Raw genomic sequence first — 12,824 nt, 5'->3', positions numbered from 1 at the left:
AAAAGTCTTAGAACAAAACATTGTACTAAATCTTGGTGATGTTGAGTCAGGCAACAGTTTCTTCACTATGAAAGCACAAGCAACAAAAAAAAAATTAATTGGGAGTTCAACAAAACTAAAAACTTTTGTACTTCAAGTGATACCATCAAGAAAGTGAAATGACATGACAGCCCACAGAGTGGGAGAAAATATTTGCAAGTCATATCTCTGATAAGGGAACTTGTATCCAGCTACTACTAGGAAAATGCAGCATAACTCAAAGAGTAGGTTTGTGGAAAGAGGTCAGAGTGTAGTGTGTGGATGTGTTTCTTAATTTGAAAAATGGAGCTCTGTGGCAAAGCAGTCTTCATTTCTTTCAGGATGAAATGTGTAATGTAGCTTGAGGTTAATAAGCAGCTCCTTCAGCTCAAACTCTTCATTTCTGAGGTAATAGGTGTAAACTCCATGGGTTTGGCTGAGAGTTCCTTAGTCTAGGAATTCTTGGCCCTCTAGCATGCTTGGATTTATGAACAGAGTATTGTTTCCTGTTGAAATTCTAGACTTTGCTTTTAATACTGCTCAAATTCGAACTATTCCACCAGCATTTTACAGATTCTGCTTTCTTTTAAAATAAGAATTTGAAAATAAAAGAGTCCAAACATCCTTCTGAGTCAGTCATAAATTTTAGTATCTTGATTAGTATGTTAGAATCAGTGAGATGAATTGTATTTTGCAATTTTTTAGCTCCAGAATTTGCCCTATCAGCTACATCCCGAGCTGTGGTCTTAGTTGTGTTAGATACTTTTCTTAGCTCATGAAAAGCAGAGTCTAGCCAGGAAAATGGAAAAAGGAAAATCTAAAATTGTCCTTTCCATTTCTTCCCATTAATGAGGGCTCTGGAAACGTTTCCTGCGAGGAAGCAGTGGGGAAAATCTCTTCTTTGCTGTTAAGCTTCTGAAGCGAAGGAAAATATTTTTCTTTGATTTTTATATTTTCTGCTAAAGAATTGATTACTTTATTGGGGGTAAACCGTGTGAATAAATGCATACCCTAGCTTCCAGGTAGATTCTGTACCAGCAAACCTAGTCCACTAAACCAAAGAAGAGATGAAATGGAAGTAATTGAATATTCTTAATTAGAATAAGTACATATATTCAGAATTCACAGCAAAGATGTCTTAAATCTCATAACATATTCACCCAGATTATTTTAATCAGTTAATGACTGTCTTTATTCACATCTTTTAAAACAGATGAGCTCCGACAAGAAATGCTGGATGATGTACAAAAGAAATTGATGAACTTAGTCAACAGCACAGAAGGAAAAGTAGACAAGTATGTTCTGCCTTTTTACTTTTATGTATTTTATGAAGACTACTTTTAGGTAAAATTTCTACATGTAGATGTTTATATGTAATTAGGTTTTTAAAAAACTTTTCTTTTTTTATACAGTGATGAGATGATATAGGTAATTTTAATGAGATAGTAGAATAGCTTCTCTTCTTTTGGCTGTTTTTTATTTTTCTTAGAATGTTTTTATTGATTTGAGAGAGAAGGAGAGAGAGATAGAAATATCAATGAGAAACATCAATCAGCTGCCTCCTGCATGCCCCTCACTGGGGATTGAGAGTGTAACTCGGACATGTGCTCTGACCAGGAATCAAACCATGACTTCCTGGTTCATAGGCCGATGCTCAACCACTGAGCCATGCTTACTGGACTTCTCTTGGCTTTTAAATAGATTTTTCCAGCTCAAATTCTTTTTCTTAAAACTATATGGAAAAGTTAAAACAGTACCATAACTAGAAAATAAAAAGTTTATTCTTACCATTCTTTTTTTTTTTTTTTAAGTTTTTTTAATTGAATTTTAAAGAGAGGAAGGGAGAGGAAGAGAGAAAGAGAAACATTGATGGCTGCCTCCTGCACACCCTCTCCTGGGGATCGGGCCCGAAACCTGAGCATATGCCCCGACCAAGAATCGTCCCGTACAATCTTTTAGTGCATGGGACGACACCCTGAGCCACACCAGTCAGGGCTTTTTTGCTCTTTGTACTGTTCTTAAATGAACATATTTTGCTCAAATGTATTAGATCTGAAATCTAAGTGTATATGTAGTAAATCATTAAAATTTTAAAGATTTCCATATTATTAGCAAATTTTTAATAAGTGTGCATGGGGAAATATAAGCATAGCCATGAAGCACATGAACTGTCATCACCATTTAAGGTGGGGTGGGAAAAATCTGAAGTGTCTCCTTAAGGTTGACATCAATGCAGATAGGCACTGAGTGTTACTAATGGTCACCATCTCAGTTGATTGTTTGGTTGAAGAAAGAGGGTTCATAATAAGTGATGTTTTCTGGGTATACGTTTTGGGTTGTTTGAAATACTCTTAATTAGACACATCAAAAATTTTTAAATGCTACTTTAAAATATGCTTAGTGTTTTTCATAATTAAGTATTGTTTAAGTCTAATGAAATATTTGTATGTTTAGCACATATTTATTATTTCGGTACACTAAATATTGGGAGAGCTTGTGCAGCGGTTCTCAACCTGTGGGTCGCGACCATCAGAAAACACATATAGCATATCAGATACTTACATTACGATTCATAACAGTAGCAGAATTACAGTTATGAAGTAGCAACGAAAATAATTTTATGGTTGAGCGTCACCACAACATGAGGAACTGTATTAAAGGGTCGCGGCATTAGGAAGGTTGAGAACCACTGTGAGTAAGCTTGAGCTGTTTCTGCCTTCATTTTCATAGAATCCTAATGAGAAACCTCTTCATTGGACATTTCCATACACCAAAGAACCAGCGACATGAAGTGTTACGATTAATGGGAAGCATCCTGGGTATCAAAAGGGAGGATATGGAGCAGGTAACTGGATAATAAAAGCCATTTTGAATACATTTATAACTAAAGTAGTGGCATCAGATAAAATTTTCTTTTACTGTATATTATATAACTTTTCCTGAATACAATTTTTTCAATAATTTGGAAATGGAATAATTTCATACTACAGTGAGGGAGTGGACTTGTGCAATTTATATATCAGTTTAAATATTTTGTAACTTATACACCACCCCTCTTATCAGAATGCTGAAATTTTGATAGTCCTCAACTTTTATTCAAGATAGTGTTTGGGAGGACATTTCATTGTATTTGTAGCTTCTCTCAGTAAGAAACATTTGCTAAGAATTGGACTTGAAATACGGTTCTTATTTTTTCTTTTCTTGTACTGATAACACTTTTCTGTTTTAAAATAATTTTTCAGTTGTTGAATGAAGATCAGGGCGGAGTTACCAGATGGATGACTGGGTGGCTTGGAGGAGGATCAAAAAGTGTCCCCAACACACCTCTGAGACCAAATCAGCAATCTGTGTTTAATAGTGTAAGAGCTGATTTTATTTTTGCTGAATATGAGTAGTCAGATGATAGCACATCACATTCATTGGCAAGAATCAGATTTCTCTTTTAGGTAATTTTATACAGTCCTTTTATTTTGAAGTTATAGAAACAGATCCAGAGATGTAACTAGCTTAAGGATAATAAGCCAGGTTTAATAAGTTTATTGCATATAGGTTTTATTTTTTATTACTTATATAGTACTTTTATTTTTCAAAGTATTATTCCTTTATTTGTATTTGATCATAATGCTATAGGCACACAATCATTTGTCTTACTACTATATTATGAGATTCTTAAGATGGAAGCTTTCTTTTATGCATGTATGTATCTACCTGGTCATGGAGCCAGTGAGTACTTATTGAGCACCTGCTGTGTACCCAGCTGTTCTAAGCATTGAGAATGTTAAGCATTGGGGATGCAGCAGCAAACCAGATACAGTGCCTCCCTCAACGAACTTCCTCTGGTTGGAGAAGGCAGATAGTTAATAAACAGGGAAAATAGTGCCTGTTATGTAGTAGGCTGATTGAATTGAGTAGCACTGTGAGTTAGAATGTGGAGTTTATTTCTCTATTTTATTTTTTTAATGAAGAGGAAACTGAGGATAGGTGATCTACCCACAACTCGATAAAGATAAAACCCTGTTTAAAGTGGGATGGCCTAAAGTTTAAAGGAAAGGTCTGCACTACATTATTTTAATCTAAAAAAGTTACTGGTGAGCTTTTGCTATATTCATTGATTGTGTGTTACTTTAGAAGAATGAGTTTAATATTTGTTTTCTGTCAATACAAATTTTCATGTGTATGTAAACAGTTATTAAAATGATTTAAGAAATCTAAGTGGCTAATTCTAACCATAGGTTTGTGAAGTGTTGTCATCAAAAATTATTATGTTAAAGTTTTTACTTAATACCTCTGTCACTGAAGTGCTAGCACTTTTTTTCCCCTGAACCCAGGAAAAGATAATTGCTCATACATATTATTGGCTACAAATGCCAGGCCCCATTTTAAGTACTTCTCATGTTTTATTTTTCCCAACAACTTATATGCACCATCACTAAAACTCACTTTTCAGGTGAGAAACAGGCAGCTTAAATGCATCTAAGACTACTACTGACAGTTAAATGGCAGACTCAGGATTTGAACACTTTCTGGCTCCTGAGAATATATGATTCAGTAACTGCCCTCTGAAATAATTACAATATTACCATACTAGACTCTCACCCAACTTTCACTAAGTCAATAGTGATCCACTTATTATTCTCATAGCATCCAGTTTTATGTGCAGAATGACATATATCCATCTGCACAACTGCCACAAAAACTGTTAGGTGACATGTTCACTCTTAATGGAGTTGTGCTAGAACTATCTACTTACTGTTATCTGGAAGTTACTAGAGTAATCAACGTCTCCACAAACATTTTAAAATTACATCCCCTCCTAAGCCTCAGTTAATATTAATAATCTACTTATTATCAGACCAGTTTTTCTGATCTCTTCCCCTCCAAGACCTAGGAATTATAATTTTATGTGTCTCAGGCATGAAACAGGTCTGGCCACCGATACAGGCATCAAGCTAGAATGAACTAAGGACTGTACCTCTGCCTTGCCCCTGATTGATATAAGAGCAACACCACCAATCAGGTGTCTCCTTGCCCATTGCCAGGGGGTTAAAGTGCTAGCATTTTAATTATTCATAAAGCTTATAAAGAAACTAGAGGTCCAGTGCACAGATTTGTGCACATTGAAAGGAAATTAATTAGAAAGTGGCCGGCAGGGCGTGACTGTGTGAGATGGGCCAGACACGCCCCGTAGCCAACCTCCTGCAGTCCCTCCCTGGCCAGCTGCACTTGGGGCGATGCCAGGGCTCGAAGGGCGTCTGCGGAGTGAGCGGGGTCCCTCTGGCAGGTGGGGTCCCGCGGCCTGGCCTGCGGGGATTGGGCCAAAACCGGCAGTCCGACATCCCCCGAGGGGTCCTGGAGTGCAAGAGGGCACTCTGCAAAGTTGTTGTTGCTCAGCAGCTCCTGCATTGAGTGTCTGCCCCCTGGTGGTCATTGCACATCATAGCTGCCGGCTGGTCGGCTGGTCGCTTAGGTTTTATTTATATAGATAGATGATTCAGATGGCATGATTAGTTTTTAATATTTAATTAGAATACCTGGTATATTTTCTGTAGTGAATACAATTTTAATATCTGCCTAATATGACTGAAATATTTTTTTCTTAGTCTTTTTCAGAACTTTTTGTTAAATTTCTAGAAACAGAATCTCATCCATCTATTCCACCACCAAAGCTTTCTGTTCACGATATGAAACCACTAGACTCACCAAGAAGGAGAAAACTAGATATAAATGTACCGGAAAGTTTTAAAGGTAAAACCATATATTTATTTATTCAACAATTTAAGAAATGAAATGTTTAAGTTTTGATTATGTTTTACAGTGATATTAACTAAATTTTTAATGTTTTTGAAAATGTGCAGTGACTTCTAAAATTCCAATAAGACATTATATTTTGGTTTCATACATTCTGTGGTAACCTGATATTTAATTGGTTTAGATTAATTTAAAAAATATGTAATATTTTTTTCTTTGTATATTGGTGTGATTGTTTTCTCTCTGTATAAGCCACTTTGAATTATTCTTCTTGGAAGAGGTGATTAAATGGTAAGCCTTTGTTTGGGCACCTGTTTTCCTTTCTCACTCATGGTACTTATTTCTAATCAGAGAAGTGTAGTTTATAGTTAGAGAAAGATTTTTTTTTTTCTCCTGTGAAAATCTGTTATACTCAATACCCCAACCTTGGTATATTAATAATGTTTATAAGAGTAGTTTAATAAACTGGCTTAAATATCCAAGAATGATAGGAAGCATTCTTATATGTTGAAAGATGTGCCTAGAAGCAAGTAGTTTGCTCGTACCACAGTAGGTGTGTGTGTGTGTGTGTGTGTGTGTGTGTGTGTGTGTGTATGTATATATATATATATATTTTTAATCCTTGCCCGAGGATATTTTTCCCATTGATTTTCAGAGAGAATGGAAGGGAAGAAGGGGGCAGGGTGGAGAGAGAAACATCAATTGGTTGCCTCCTGCAGGGCCCGGGGATAGAGCCCACAACTGAGGTATGTGCCCTTGACCAGGAATTGAACCCGCAATTCTTTGGTTCATTGGCTGACACTCTAACCACCTAGCCAAAGTGGCCAGGGCTGTGTACATAATTTTTTATTCCACTAGTTTATAAGGGTTTTATTTATATCCATATCCCCTATATTAGCATGCAGTATAATTTCTTGAGTTGAAATTTAAATATAACCTTTAAACTACAAAAAGATTATTTACTGTAAGGTCCCTTTTTTCCCCTGAAATTTTTATATTTTAATACAAACTAACATGTTTGCTAGTGGAACTGTAAAGGTACATATCTATACTAATAAAAGGGTAATGTGCTAATTAGACTGGACAGCCGAACGACCTTCCAGATGTCATTCCAGATGTCCTTCCGGACGAAGCCGTGGCGGCGGGGGCCGAGGCAGAGGCAGTTAGGGGCAATCAGGCAGGCAGGCGAGCAGTTAAGGGCGATCAGGCAGTCAGGCAGAGGCGTTAGGGGCGATGAGGTAGGCAGGCAGAGTGGTTAGGGGCGATCAGGCAGTCGGACATCCCCCGAGGTTCCTGGTTTGCGAGAGGGTGTAGGCCGGGCTGAGGGACACCCCCTCCCACCCCCTCAACCCCCTTGTGCACGAATTTCATGCACTGAGCCTCTAGTACAGCGGTTCTCAACCTGTGGGTTGCGACCCCTTTGGCGGTTGAATGACCCTTTCACAGGGGTCGCCTAAGACCATCCTGCATATCAGATATTTACATTACGATTCATAACAGTAGCAACATGAGAGTTATGAAGTAGCAACGAAAATAATTTTATGGTTGGGTCACAACATGAGGAACTGTATTTAAAGGGCCAGAAGGTTGAGAACCACTGCTCTAGTATGTTATAATCATATCACATGTCAGATACTAAATTTTGAATAAGATATTAAATAATTTATATTTTGAAAATTTAAAAACTTGCTTAGTCATTTAGACAAAGTTATATTTTCCTCAACTTTTATAGAAAGAGGAAGTGGTAAAATTTATTTGTTGTTTAGATAAAAGTTTTGGCTGCTAAATTTAGTGAAAAGTCTTAATTTTAACAGATATAGACTGTACTAAAAATACTTTTTCTTCTTACACTAGGTTGTAACATCATAAAGAGGATTCCAAAATTCATTATGGCAGGTCTCCCTCTTTTTTACCCCTTCTCCCCTCAGTCTCTTCCCCCTCCTCCCTCTTTCCTGCTCTCCTCCATTCAGTTACAAGTCCTGCGTCAGTTCGATTTGTACTGATTAGACCCAAAAGCCCCTGATGTTCTTTTTTTTTTTTTAATTTTTTTTTTTATTACCCGTGTCCTGGCGCTTGAGGATAGAACCGGCGGACTGGCAACCGTCGGCACCGAAGACATGACGCCGAGGGGGCCGGAGCCCTCTCCCTCTGCCTCCGTACATTACGGGGGCCCCTGATATTCTGATTGCTCTAGGATTCGCAGGATTAAAGTTTAGTCTTTGATCCTGGATTTGTTGTAGTGTGGGAGCTAAAAAAATACTTTCCTCCCACCTTCTAAATTCTTCTATCTGAACTAATAAATCAAATTAACAGACAAAATAACAGGAGAAAATCAAATTTTTAATATATATGCATGGGAAAGGGGCTCACATACATGAGAATTCCAAAGACAGGCAGCATTGGATACATATGAAATTTTGGACAATGGAGAAAGCGGGGACCGGAAGGGTTCTGAGATTTCAGAAGTGAGAATGGGCAGGTAGTTGAGGAAGAGCGGAGCGCCCGTGCAGGGAAATCCTTGCTCACGACCAGATACATTGGGACATGGTGGGCATCCAGCTAACAGGCCCTGCCCCAAGTCCTCCTGTTTACCACACGCAGTCCAGGTGGGCATGGAGGCCAGCCTCCGGAGAGTCCCTGCCGCAGTCCGTCTCTCCCTCCGCATCTCCTAGGCAGGGAAGGGGGAGGCTCAAAGTTCCTTTCTGAGTCTTAATTGCCCCTTAAAAATCAATGTCCTAAGAGGCAAAACTTTGTTCCCCTTCAGTAGTAAATTAAGTTTATCAGTTATGTAACTTGTATTTAAATATAAAACGACAACATTAATGTGTTTAATGAAGTATTAGTTACACATTCAAATATCCTTCTGTCCTGTTTCCTTTCTCCCATTTCTTTCTCTGTCCTTCTACTAGTATATTTCATAGACCCTGTGTATCGGATCCAGAACCCAGCAGCATATGAATTAAATTTATTTAGGGGCCAAATCTTGGAACCTAAAACACTTGTATAGTGCTGATTAAATAACATATAGGAGACTAAGTAATTCACATTTTGTCATTTAGATACGACAGAACCCAGGTCTGGGAGAAGAACAGATGTGAGTCCGTTCTTGGCTCCCCGCTCTGCGGCTGTGCCTCTCATGAACCCGGCTGGCCTTGGGCCTGGAGGGCCTGGGCACCTCCTTTTGAAACCCATTTCAGACGTGCTGCCCACGTTTACGCCTTTGCCAGTGTCGCCTGACAACAGTGCCGGGGTTGTGCTGAAGGACCTTTTGAATCAATAGATGACTCTCAAGCCAGAGACGACATGCACAGCACTTTAGAGAAACACTAAATGTATGTACTTTATCACGAAGTGGCCTTTTGGAAAAAGTCATGTATTTGTTTGCAGTTGTACTTTCTCTGAATTTAATAAAAATATTCTTATTGTTTTTAGAAATTGCAGGTGTCACAGGAGGAAGTGTTTGCTATATATTTTTTTCCTTCTCTGATTCAACCTAATTCAGGCTAGAAACATTTGATTTTTTAAATCTTAACTTATGGGAGTAAGTAAAATAAAAGTAGCTATATATCAGGTTTTAATTTCTTTCTCTGATTTTCAAGTTAATTTAGGCTAGTTGAGACATGTGGTTGTCTTTTAAAGATAATCATGAGATTTACCCAAAAAAGAAAGAAAAAGAAAAGGAAGAAGAAATAATAACTGTGGCTTATCTGAATAGTGCAGAAAATTGACCTGAAGTGTATATTAATCATCTTTATAGAGGATTTTGTGTAGACAGGACAAGAACAAGGTTGCCCCTGGGAGGACATATGTGTCCTGAGGTGGAATGTGTGTGTATTTTGTTCTATGCAACTTTATCACATGTGTAAATCCATGTGACCACCACTACAGAACAGATACATCAAGAACCCCTCGTGCTACCCTTTTTACAGTCATAGCCACCACCTCCTTTAGCCCCTCCCCGAACTTCTGGCAACCACTCACTATTCTCCCATTTCTGTAATGTGCTATATAAATGGAATCCCATAGGATGTAACCTTTTTGAGATTGACTTTTTCATTGAGTGCAATGCCCTTCGAAATCTATCCAAATTATTGCATGTGTCAGCCTTTCTCTTTTTGTTGTCAAGTGCATACTATGGGCATATGATTTGGTTTTAAGAGCTAAGGTGTCTTTTTAAAGTTATCATCTTAAAACTACTTGTTTTTTCACACCTATACATACAACTTTCATGTAAGTGTTAAATCGTACAGCTGCATTTACGGAACTATAATGAGCAATATCACTAAACACGGCCCCTCCTTCCTCTGTTTGAGATGTCCATGTGACAGGCATGTTAGTCCAGGAATTGTCCACTCGCATCCTCACGGTCACCGAGGGCAGTGGAATTACTTCAGCAACACCAGCATCAGGTGTTTGGAACTTAAGAATAAGGGAGTATTTCTTTAATTTTTTATAAACCTATCATAAAAAAATCCTGGCTTGAAACTTAATCAGGATGTTCATGTTTGTATTAGTTGTTGAAGTTGTATATTTAAAGACATTTCTTGCAAATTTTGTAAATTTCACTATGCCTTTAAAATAGAAACATCTATATAACAAGGAAAGGTGGAAATGATATTGATCCAAATATGTAAATAGTTCTGGCTCCAGCCAGGGCTAAATTTGATCATTTGTAAATTTTGCTGTGATTAACTGTATACTTTCTACTGTATTTAGAAGATTGGAAGTCTTTATGTGTTGATGGGTGAAACTGGTTTTTCTGAGGAATTCAGTAACTGAGACATGCTGCTTCACAACGTCCTGTCTCCTTAGCTAACTTATTTATATTGCCATTCTTTATTTAGTGTGCTTAAAGGAAGTGGTCATCCAGTTCTATATTAGAACTGCCAAACTGCCTCCTGTCTGTTTTGCCCATTATTTCTCTTATAAAATTATTACCCTTGGGATCCTTTCAAAGATACTTTCACTGACCAGCTTAAATTATTTGCTGCTTGCCATTGAAGTTTCATTTCAGTGTGGAGCATCTGAAATAAAAATTTCTAAGTTAAAAAAAAAGAAAAGATACATGATCCTTCATTTTGAAGAAATAGAAAATGCATAGAGTTTTTCTCTTATAATTTGAGAATTAAAATTTAAGTAGTGGGTATTTAAGTAGCATGTCATCATATTTTAAATGCCTTTCATGACATTTTAAGTATTTCCTTCCCTATTCAAAACAGCCTATCTCCCTTCACCCCATAGTTTAACATAAGTTTGAAAGCTATTATGGGCATACAGCATGACCTTACATGGCTGCTGTTTAATTATGTGACCTTGAACTGAAGCTGTAGTACCTAATGTTTCAGTTGTATCATCATTGAAACTATAGCTGCCTGGTATGCATACTAAGTGTTTGTTGATCTAAACCAGACATAACTCATCTACTTTCCTGAAACTAAGTTGTGTCAGAGATGAACCATCTGCTCAAGGAATCTTCTTAGTAACCAGCCATACAATGAGGAAGCATATAATTCTAATGTCAGCAGTAGGACATTTCTAACAATAATTTACTGCAGTCGTTTAACGACAGTAATTTCACTGTTTACTTCTCTGCAAACTTACTAGGATTTGTGGTTGAATTTTGCTTTAGCTGCCACAGTTTTTCACAACATTCCTAATGGTTTTCAACTGCTAATACTATAATAGAAAATCCAGCCAGACATTGAATTTGATTTAGTACAATTCTGTATCATATGGCTGTTTGAATTTTAGTTCCTGCCATTATTTATTTAAAAGAAAAAAAATTGGGGAAAGAATTTAATTCTTTAAAACCAGCCACTTAAAATATTAAATATCCCCCCAAATAAAACCTCCAGTTTATTTTAACCATTCAATGGTTAATCAGAAGGGAGAAAAACACTTTCAAAATAACTTATTTGATCATTAGGTGGAAAATATGAAAGTGTCCTCAGGGACAGGGTAGGGATGAGAATACATAGAGCTATTATGTATCAAACTTAGAGCATTTGAATTTGATTTAAACCTAATGAAGTTTTTCATATATCAAAGTATTTAAAGCGTCTTCCATCAAAAAATTTAATTTTGTAAATATCAAGTCAGTTATACTTGATATTTATTTTATATATTCCTATGGAAAAAGTAAAGACACTTTTAATGTTCTGACATTTGTGATTATTTGCCAGTGTTTACTTTTTAACTTATTAAGGTTTCTGTACTTAAAATTGATCAATTGTCTTGATTTTTAGGGAAATAACTAAATAGGGGAAATTTACAACCCAACTATAGTATTGGGTTGTGTTTTATAGAACTAAAGTCAATGCATTTCTGAATTTCTCAGGAGCGCTGCAAGGCAAAAAAATACTCCACATAAAAATGATATATGTGAGTTGGCGATGTCTTCATCCACAATAAAAAAAAAAGATTTTTTAGCAAACAGCTGCTGACTTTTTCTTTAGAAGGGGGAGAAATGACTTACACATGTTGTTTATAGCAGCCGTTGATCAACTACTGAAGCTAATGTCTTCAAGTGCTCGCCGGATGTCTGCTGTGAGGATAGTGTTTGAGCCTTGGAAATGTTAAGTATGAACAGTTCATAGAGGCTTAACATAAGATAACGCATGAAAAGAGGATCTGAGAGGTTTTAGCCAGCCTGTTCCGAGGTGATATTATGCATCATCCGGCCTTCATGTTTCTGCAAGATAATCAGTCAATCCTGTCTTCGTTTTTCTTAGATGTGGAACTTGAATAATTTTAACTGTTCGTGCGATGGCAGCATTGGAAGGGACATGGGTTTTTAAGTTGGGAGGTGGCTTCTTTTGACTTTTAACAGCATTACTTTGATGGAATTGATTTTTCTCATCTCAAATAACCTAGGTCAGTGGTCGGCAAACTCATTAGTCAGCAGAGCCAAATATCAACAGTACAACGATTGACATTTCTTTTGAGAGCCAAATTTTTTAAACTAAACTATATAAGGTAGGTACATTGTTATTAACTTAATTAGGGTACTCCTAAGCTGGCCTTTGCTAAAAACGTCCTCAATCTGATTGAGGTACGTT

General features: G+C 37.0%; 1 protein-coding gene across 3 annotated transcripts in view; it reads left to right on the top strand.

Moving 5' to 3' along the window:
• Positions 1 to 12,194, top strand: part of TRIP11 (thyroid hormone receptor interactor 11) — a 65,208-nt gene extending 53,014 nt beyond the window's left edge. For all 3 annotated transcript variants that reach the window (XM_005871201.2, XM_005871200.2, XM_014543688.1), the window contains exons 17-21: positions 1,232 to 1,313; positions 2,749 to 2,863; positions 3,261 to 3,377; positions 5,619 to 5,763; positions 8,826 to 12,194. In XM_005871201.2, the coding sequence (XP_005871263.1) occupies positions 1,232 to 1,313; positions 2,749 to 2,863; positions 3,261 to 3,377; positions 5,619 to 5,763; positions 8,826 to 9,046 (680 nt within the window). In that variant the 3' untranslated portion in view covers positions 9,047 to 12,194. The remainder of the gene's footprint in view (positions 1 to 1,231; positions 1,314 to 2,748; positions 2,864 to 3,260; positions 3,378 to 5,618; positions 5,764 to 8,825) is intronic.
• Positions 12,195 to 12,824: the final 630 nt, after the last annotated feature.

The sequence above is a fragment of the Myotis brandtii genome, unplaced genomic scaffold (genome assembly GCF_000412655.1).
Source record: "Myotis brandtii unplaced genomic scaffold, ASM41265v1 scaffold332, whole genome shotgun sequence".
Classification (NCBI taxonomy): domain Eukaryota; kingdom Metazoa; phylum Chordata; class Mammalia; order Chiroptera; family Vespertilionidae; genus Myotis; species Myotis brandtii.
The sequence above is the reverse complement of the archived record's forward strand: the minus strand, read 5'-3'. Positions and strand labels throughout refer to the sequence as shown.